Source organism: Melozone crissalis, unplaced genomic scaffold, assembly GCF_028551555.1.
Source record: "Melozone crissalis strain CALT ecotype California unplaced genomic scaffold, PUWL_Pcris_2 ptg000081l_1, whole genome shotgun sequence".
In the NCBI taxonomy this organism is placed as follows: Eukaryota; Metazoa; Chordata; class Aves; order Passeriformes; family Passerellidae; genus Melozone; species Melozone crissalis.
Genome location: NW_026535858.1, coordinates 8074718 through 8083472, shown reverse-complemented (window position 1 = coordinate 8083472; position 8755 = coordinate 8074718). Strand labels below are relative to the sequence as shown.

General features: G+C 50.6%; 1 protein-coding gene across 1 annotated transcript; it reads left to right on the top strand.

Annotated features, from left to right (window-relative positions):
- The first annotated feature begins 449 nt into the window (after positions 1–449).
- Positions 450–7231, top strand: LOC128946543 (histone H3.3A). Its single transcript, XM_054290421.1, has 4 exons — positions 450–538; positions 1946–2100; positions 3885–4038; positions 6570–7231. Exons 2-4 carry the CDS (start codon positions 1973–1975, stop codon positions 6696–6698), a joined length of 411 nt encoding a protein of 136 aa, XP_054146396.1. The 5' UTR covers positions 450–538; positions 1946–1972; the 3' UTR covers positions 6699–7231.
- Positions 7232–8755: the final 1524 nt, after the last annotated feature.

Here is an 8755-nt window from a genome sequence, read left to right as displayed (position 1 = left end):
AGCACCTCCACGTCTATCCTGTAGTGAGGGGCCCAGAACTGGACGCACCACTCCATGTGTGACCCAGGGGGAAAAATCACTCCCCTAGTCCTGCTGGCCACGGGGTGACCCCAAACCCAAAGAACCCAGGCAGGGCGCATCCAGACGGGCTGCGGCGGCCGCGGCAGTGCCCGGTGGCGGGGCGGGGGTGGCGGCCGGGCCGTGAGGGGGACGCGGGGACAGGGAATCCCCGGGCGCGCGCGGCGTGCCTTTTGTGTTTGTACACACGGCCCGGGGGCGGGCCCGGGGGCGGGGCCGCGCCTTCCCTCCATTGTGCGCCATTGGCGGCCGCGCGGGGCCGGGGCGGGGCCGCCGCGCGGGGGGCGGGGCCGGCGCGCGGGGCCGGCCCTCGCCCGTCAGCCATCTTTCAATTGTGCTCCGAGCCGCCGCCAGCGCCAGCCGCAGCAGCTCCGGCTCCTCCTGCGCCCGCCCGCCTGCCCGCCCTCCATCCCTCCCTCCCTCCCTCCCGCACGGCAGCCGCGCTCGCCCAGCGGACGGGGTAAGTCTGGCGCCGCGCCCGCCGCCCCCCGCGCCCCGACACCCACCGCCGCTGCCCCCCGAGCCTCCCCACAAACTTTTGGGGCGCTCGGGAGGCGGCGGCGCCTCGCGTTCCCCTCGGCCGCGCCGCCTTCCCGGCGCAGCCGGAGCGGCTCCCTCCGCCGGCACCCCCGGCCCCGCTTGGCGCGGTCGTTGCCCCCCTCTGCTCCCCTCGCCCCCGCTCCAGACCCCCACCAGCGGCCTCCCCAGCCCCTCAGCTGCCTCCTGAGCCCGACATCCCCCGGATCGGGGCCGGGAAGCGGTCGCAAAGGGGAGCCGCTCGCCAGCCCAGGGTAACTCTCCTGCCTTCCTTCCCCTGCTCCCCACAGTTGTTGCTCAGCTTCACCATCTTGTCTCTTTTCTCTGGTCACCGACCATATTTTTTTTCCTATTGCATAAAAAACAATAAAAAGGGAAAGAAATTCGCCGAAGGAACGACCCAAACGCGACGCAATTTTTCGGTTTTCGAGTGCAAACTTTTCCGCTGCCTCCCCCTGCATCTGCACCCGCACGGTTTGGAGTTCCTGGCGATATTTTTGGCGTTATTTTTCGCAATTTATTTTTTCCTCCTTTGCAAAGGGACTAGGGCTGCGTTTCGTGATTGTTTCCATTTTGTTCTGGCTCTGGGAGCTGAGTTTGCCTGTGAGAGGCGCTTGGGAGCGAGGCAGCTCTTGGGGAAGCAGTTGCACAGAAAGAGAAAGACGGCACCCGAAAAACAACCCCCCGAAAACAAAGTTTGTTGCTTTCTCGCACTTTATCCGGCCCCTTTCCTTTTCGCACGATAAACGCCGGGCTGCCTGCGGTTGCCGGCGGCTCGGGGAGCGCGGGCGCCGGGCAGCCCGGGGAGGGCCGTTCGGGGGCTGCCGCTGCTCCGGCCCCGCTCCGCAGTTTCGGAGGAGGTTTTCCGGCGGGTGGGAGCGGCGGGTCGGTGCCAGCCCCCCGATGTTTGCCGGGCTGTATTTGCAAACACTTGGCAGGTGACGGGCGGCCGGCGGGGGGGGAGGCGACAGCCGCCTCTCCGCGCCTGCTGCCGTGCGGCTCGCTCGGCTTCAGCCGCCGCCGCTTTGATATTGAATTCGTGGGCAAAAAAAGCGGTATTTTAATATTCCGCGATCGGCAGGCGTTTAATTTCTAATTTAATTTTTTCCTTTTTTGGTGTGGGTGTTTTTTTATTTTTTTTTTTAACTGCCCGTCGGAGGCGTTCGGCCGCCGCGGGCTCGGCGCTCGGGGCTGGCGGGGCAGGGACGCGTTGCGCGGGACGGGGGCCGCGCTGCCCGCCCGCCCCGGGGGCCGGTGCCGCGGGGGGGGCTCAGGCCGAGCGGGGCGACCACCTCCCCTCTGCCCTGCCTGCCCACGTTCCTCCTGGCAGGTGTAAGGCAGCGACGTCGGCAGGAGCATGGCCCGTACCAAGCAGACCGCCCGCAAGTCCACCGGTGGCAAGGCGCCCCGCAAGCAGCTCGCCACCAAAGCCGCCCGCAAGAGCGCGCCCTCCACTGGCGGGGTGAAGAAGCCGCACCGCTACAGGTAACGCAGCGCCGCGCACAGGCGGCCGCGGGGCGCGACCGGGCAACCTCCCCCCCCCACCCCAAAAAAAAAAAAAATCCCTCCTTCTTCCCCCCACGCCGCGGGACCGATAGGGCGGGGGGCTCTTCTCCCCACCTCCTCCGCGCTCCGCTCCTCGAGCGGAATAACCAAAAAAAAATAAAAAAAATAAAACCGCCGAAAAGAAAACAAGCGCGAGTCCCCGCCAGCCGCAAAAATAGAAATTCCCAGGGCGGTACCGACCCCCGGCGTTTGTCATCAGCTCCTTTCCGGGCGTTCCGGTGCTGGTGACTACAAAATCGACACCCCTCCCCCCGCGGCGGACGCGGCTCGGCGGTTCTTTTAAATTTTTATAATTCTGCGCTCGCGGTTATCAGGAGGCCGCAGCGGGGCTGCGCCGCCGCCAAGTTTATTGTTACCGGCGCGTTCCGTTCCGCGCTCCGCTCGCGGGGCTGGAGCCGGCGGCGCTGCGCGGGCGCGGGGCCCTGCAGGGCGCGGAGCCGCCGCCAGAGGGAGCCGCGCACCCGCGGATGCGGCGGGGATCCCGCAGCGCCCGTCCCGAATCCCGGCCTTGGCATAGCGGTGCGGAACCGGTGACAGAGCTGTGACAGCCCCCCGGTGCTGAGCTTCTCCAGGCCTGGCACCCGACAGAGCGGCGGCAGTCGTGGTTCAGCCTGCAGGATGGTGTTGGGCTAGGTGTACGTCTTCTCCATCCATGTTTTCCCCAAGGAACAAGTGGGTTTTGAATAGAGGACTTAATGTAAAAGTCCAAGAGAGGTTTATTAATGTATCGAGGAGTATGAAGAGGATGGAGCCGGGCTCTTCTCAGTGGTGCCAAGCAACAGGATAAGAGGCAATGGGCAGAAATGAACAGGAAATTCCACCTGAACATGAGGAACAACTTTACTGTGAAGGTGACTGAGCATTGCAACAGATTGCCCAGAGCGGTTGTGGAGTCGTCTTCCTTGGAGATAGCCAAAAGCCATCTGGACACAATCCTGAGAAACAATCTCTGGGATGATCCTGTTTGAGCAGGGAGGTTGGGCCAGGTGACCCACTGTGGTCCCTCCTCACCTGACCCACTCTGTGATTCTTGCTCTAGGTGTGAGGCAGAATTCATCAATTGGGAGAAAAATAATAAGGCTGGAGCAGGAAAAGACAAAGCTTCCGCAGAAATAAATGTGTAATTGATTTCACAGATGAACATCGTGTTTGCAAACATATGTTGCTATTCCGAATTTGTCATTCTGACACCAAACCTAACGTGGGGGAATACCCTGGATAATTTTGACTGTCAATATAACAGAGAATACACATTTTGTTGGTTCTGTGAATGTTGATAGTAGAGAAGAAGAACCAATTTCCCTTAAAATCAGAGTTCCTGTCAGGCCCCTCGGGGGTACCTTTGGTACAGCTGAACTCATGGCAGCTCTGTGGTTTGCCACATCTGCACTGAGCTGTGCTGCTGTCACTTGGACAGCCCATGTTGGCCAACTGTTCCCTTGGTGAAGTCAGGCCTTGGGAGCCTGCCTGGCCTGAGGGATCCCTGCTGAAGCCAGTGGGAGTTGGCAGAGATTGGTGGTGAGGAGACAGTGACCCTTTGCCAGCAGAACTGATTGTGTGTTGTAAATGCTGGGACTCTCCTAGGGAAAACAGAAGTGTATGGTGCTTGGTTTAGTCTGGAGGATGTCCCCTATTTTTAAGGCGATGCAGAACATATTTTCAATACTAATTATCTTAATTTCCACTATATTTAATTTTACCAGGCCGGGTACCGTGGCTCTGCGTGAAATCAGGCGCTATCAAAAGTCCACCGAACTTTTGATCCGCAAACTCCCCTTCCAGCGTCTGGTGCGTGAAATTGCTCAGGACTTCAAGACAGATCTGCGCTTCCAGAGCGCTGCCATCGGTGCTTTGCAGGTGAGCTTTGCCCGGGTCCCGGCTCCGGGCTGGGGGGATCCCCCCCCGAGCCCCCGGGTCGGGATCCCCCCCCCCCCGAGCCCCCGGGTCGGGATCCCCCGAGCCCCCAGCCGGGATTCCCGGAGCCCCGCCCCACTCCCCCATTGGCCAGGCTGTTTCCAGGCTTCCTCTAGACTCCCTCTGATTGGTGGAGCTGCCGCGGTGGGCGTGGCCTGCACCACTGGGGAGGGATGCTCATCTCAGCCTTGCCTTATCCTGGGAGTTCCTGTGGGCACCATGGAATAAAACAGCACAGGGGCAGCTCAGCAGCTCCTCACAGAGCCTAAAAGTCTGGTTTATAGGTGGTGCTTTGGGTGTTTTATTTAAATAGCCCCTGGATTCATTAGAGTAATGCTTAAGATGCTCAAGGAAAACACATTTCCTCCACCTTTAAGCTCTGCAGTTGGAGAGGAAACATGGTGTAAAGCAGATTCAAGGGTTTCCTAATGGGGAGGTCTTGGTGTCCTCAAATGCCCTCTAAAGAAAAACAGCCTAGTAAGCCACATCTAAACACAGTTAGGGAAACAGCTGCTTTCCTAGGATGTGTTTGATGCTAAGCACATTTAAAAATATATTAGTTATGTAATTTATTTAGATTATACAGAGAGAAAAATATTAATTACTCTTTCTGGCCCAAATTTCTGAATCTAAGTCAGGACCCCCCACCAGACTGAGTTCTTACTGTGGGGACATCTCCCTCTTGTGATAAAAGACACTCCTGATTGAAGATAGCTGTTGAAAGATTGTTCCAGAACATATCTGTAGTTGTAGTCTGTCTGACATGCAGACAAAATGGTCTCTTTCCAGTTAATGACTTCCCCTTGATAAGGGGCCAAGACATTTGCCATGAGAGCCCATAAACTTGGGCATATGCTTAGCTTCAAAAGGTGCCTGTGTGTGTTTGCAGAGTTGCTGCTTTTGCTTTTAGTTATTCTGTGTGTTAGTTCTTAAATCCTGAGGTTTATCTGTGTGTCTCTTTATCTAGATCTGCCCATTAAAATTTAGTAGCTGTTACACTTTCAGAAAGCTCCTGGCTTGAATGTTCCTGGTTTTGCATTAAGGAGTTGTTGGTGTAGAACCTGGTCACATACAATTCCTAGTGGGTTCTGCTTGCATATTTGAAAAAACAAACAAACTCAAAAAAGTATTTTTTTTAAAATTAACCCCTTGGGTACCATGGTGTTTGTGCCAGCAAGGATATTTGATGAATTGTCTTAATTTTAATGTATTAATTTGACAAAACTGCGTTAAGAATTCTCATATCCTCCTGCACATTAAATGACTTAGTAATACCACAGTCCTCATCAGCTGTAGTAAATATTTGGTTTATTTCAAATTGGAAAATCTTATGTTTTTAAACAGGATCTTTGAACCCAATAAGTTGATTCCTGGAGTTCCTGGCAATCAAGTGGTTCATGCAAGGTGTTCTCTTTTGTGCGTTGTAGAAAGAGTGACCTCACCCTCCTTTCTATAATTGAGCCCCATCATTCCCCCCTTCTCAGCCCAGGTGTGGCTGTGTCCAACACTGGCACACTGAGATGGTTCCTAGGACATTGGCAGGGTTAGAATTCCATGTGTTATTGATAGGGTTAGAATTCCATGTGTTCCAAAAGTGTTTGAACAATGTCCATTGCTGTGCTGGGCTTACCAGCAGCTAACTTCACGTGAGTCAGGGAAATATTTGGGTCCAGCTGAGCATCTGTCTGGCTCAGGGTCCTGCCTGCAGCTGTGCAGTGGCAGGGAGAGCCACTGTGCTCAGCTTTGTCCTTGTGCTGCCCCTGGCTCGCTCAGGTGTGAGCTGAGAGCTGTCTGTGGTGGTGGGGTCAGTGCTGTGTCCCCAGGTGGGCAGGAAGGAAGTACAGGAACAGGGAAGTGTCTGATGGTCATTCCCTGGCTGATGCCTGGTTTTGATGGTTGAAGGAACTCCTGAACTTAAAGGAATTCTCTCATTTCTGATAGTTCTCAGTACATTTTTTCTGCTAATTTTTGACTTAAGCCACCTCTTCAGTGTCTGTGGAAGGAGCTGTATGCCTGAGCTGTGTGTTGGGAAGGAATTCGTGTTCTTCTTTTTCCCTGGCTCTTGCCAATTTCACCTGATGCTCAGCGACTCTCACTCTGGAAGAGGCAACAAACAAGTCCCTCAAACAGTGTAACCCAGCCTTTGAAAAGAGAATTTCCTAAACAAACTAACCTGCTGATAATGTAACCCCTTCCTGTCTCGTGAGAGTCCCATGGGTGTGTCAGTTCTGCTGTGCTCTGGAGGATGTCCTTACCAAACAGCAGCAGTACACTACTTTAGACACAGAATATTATCAGAAAGTGGAGGTTTTTCATTTCTGAAAATCTAAAACTTTTGATATTTGTGAGTAATAAAGATCAAAACCTCAACTCAATGCCACGTCACCCTGTACTTTTAATCCTGAACTACGAATCTTTCTTTTCCCTGATGCTCAGAGATTGAAAATATCCTTACCTCTTTTCTTCCACCCTAGGAGGCAAGTGAAGCCTACTTGGTTGGGCTGTTTGAAGACACCAACCTGTGTGCTATCCATGCCAAACGTGTCACAATCATGCCAAAAGATATCCAGCTAGCACGCCGCATACGTGGGGAGCGTGCCTAAAGCCTCGCCACCATGGGTCTGTCATCCTCCAAGCAAAATCTTCTTCCTGTTATTGGTAGTAATGAACGTTAGATATTTTTTCCATGGGGTTAAAAGGTACCTTAAGTATATGGTTGCAAGTGGAAAAATAGGGGACAGAATTGGGTATTGGCAAGTTTTCTTTCCATTTTCATTTGTGTGTGGATTTTTAATATAAACGAGGGGGACGTAAAAATAAACAATGCGGTCAAAAAAAAAAAAATAAAAAATGTGAATCGTTGAAACTTGTTCACCAAAACAACTTTATAAAAAAAAAATTATAAATAAACCTGTCAAATTTTTCTGGACAATGCCAGCATTTGGATTTTTTTAAACAAGTAAATTTCTTATCAATGGCAACTAAATGGTGTTTGTAGCATTTTTATCATACAGTAGATTCCATCCATTCACTATACTTTTCTAACTGAGTTGTCCTACATGCAAGTACATGTTTTTAATGTTGTCTGTCTTCTGTGCTGTTCCTGTAAGTTTGCTATTAAAACACATTAAATGATGCCTGGTTTTAGTCTTGATTTTTAAATATTACACATGGGTTCTATTGATTCAAAAGGGATCAGCCTTTCCTCTCCTTTTGCTCTTCAATGCATGGCCTAATTCCTTGGGGCAGATCTAGGAAATACTGGTGCTGCCTTGGCTGAAGTGGTGTATATGTGAGGTTCTTTTAAGAGTGTAAAATTTATCTGCTTCACATAAAAAATGAGTTTTGTGAATGTAGTACCAGGTAAGGTCTGGAACTGAGCTGAGCTCTCTAAGTTACAGTGCTGAGAAGCAGCAATTTGTTATTTAGATTCCTTTCTTACTTGATTTTGTGCTGAGTTTAGAAGTATTTCTGATTTTCATGGTTTTTTAGTATGTTGTAAGTGGTGGAATGTAGCAGTTTGGGTTTTTCTGTTTGGGGGTTTTATTTTTCTTGGGTGTTTTTTTTGTTTTGGGTTTTTTTACCCTTTTTTACTCCGTTGGTTTCTTGGTGTGTAGGTGTTCCCTTTTTGGTTGACTACCTTTCTGTTTCCATCACACCCTCTAGCATTTTTGAGAGCTTAGTCCACATGTGATTAGTTTCAGCTTGTACACTCCAATCTAAAAGACACTTTTGTATCATCTTTGTTACAATTCTTCACAGAAGCAGTACTTGGACAGGATCACACATTTCAAACCAACTGTGTTTTTATATTCTCCCACAATTGCTGATGGAAGTTCACATGAAGAAATTTACTGCTGAAATTCCATCCTGTGGAAACCTGGTTTTAATTTTTCCCCTTGAAATTTGTTTAAGGGTTCTGGCAGACCAGTCTGGAAACGAGTTATGTGCTGGAGTTCTTGATAGCTCTTGCAGATAATGAAATGAGCTCCACAGAAAAAAGAAACGTGGGTGGTGAACAGATTTCACCTCCATGCTAAGGCTCCTGCAGAGCTTATTTGCTGCTAACTTCTTTTGAGAGGTTTTGAGTGAGCTCTAAACACAAGTGAATTTGTCTGAAGATTTCCAAAGAGGATTAATAGAGATATATTATCTGCTTTGGTATCTTGAACAGAGAGCCAAAAATTACAGAATAAATCACATTATTCATAACTTGCTCGGCTTTGGTAATGAATGCTGTCTGCTGGGGTTGGGCAAAGTCTATTTAAATGGAGTAGCTTGTCACAGGCAAGACTAATGCTAGACAAAATGTGATCACATCCTTTTGATGCCAAGCAGTTCATTGCTATCAACTAAAAATTAAGGAAGACTCATCTTGGAGCACCCAGAACAACAAGGAATATAAAAGGTGAGCAACTGAGATGGAACTGGTTTAGGATGTCACTTCTCTCAACTTGATAACAAGCCTGTTAAACTTGCTATCAATGCATTTCAATATAATTAACTACTTGTTTTGTCCTGTACTTCAGAGTTCTGTTTCACCTATCAGTCAGCAGTGCTGCAAGCACCTACACAAACAGGTAATTAGGCTGGGAGTTTTTTATTAATTAATCTGGGACTGAAGTATAGATAAGGAACTTAGGGTTTTTTTCTTTCTTAG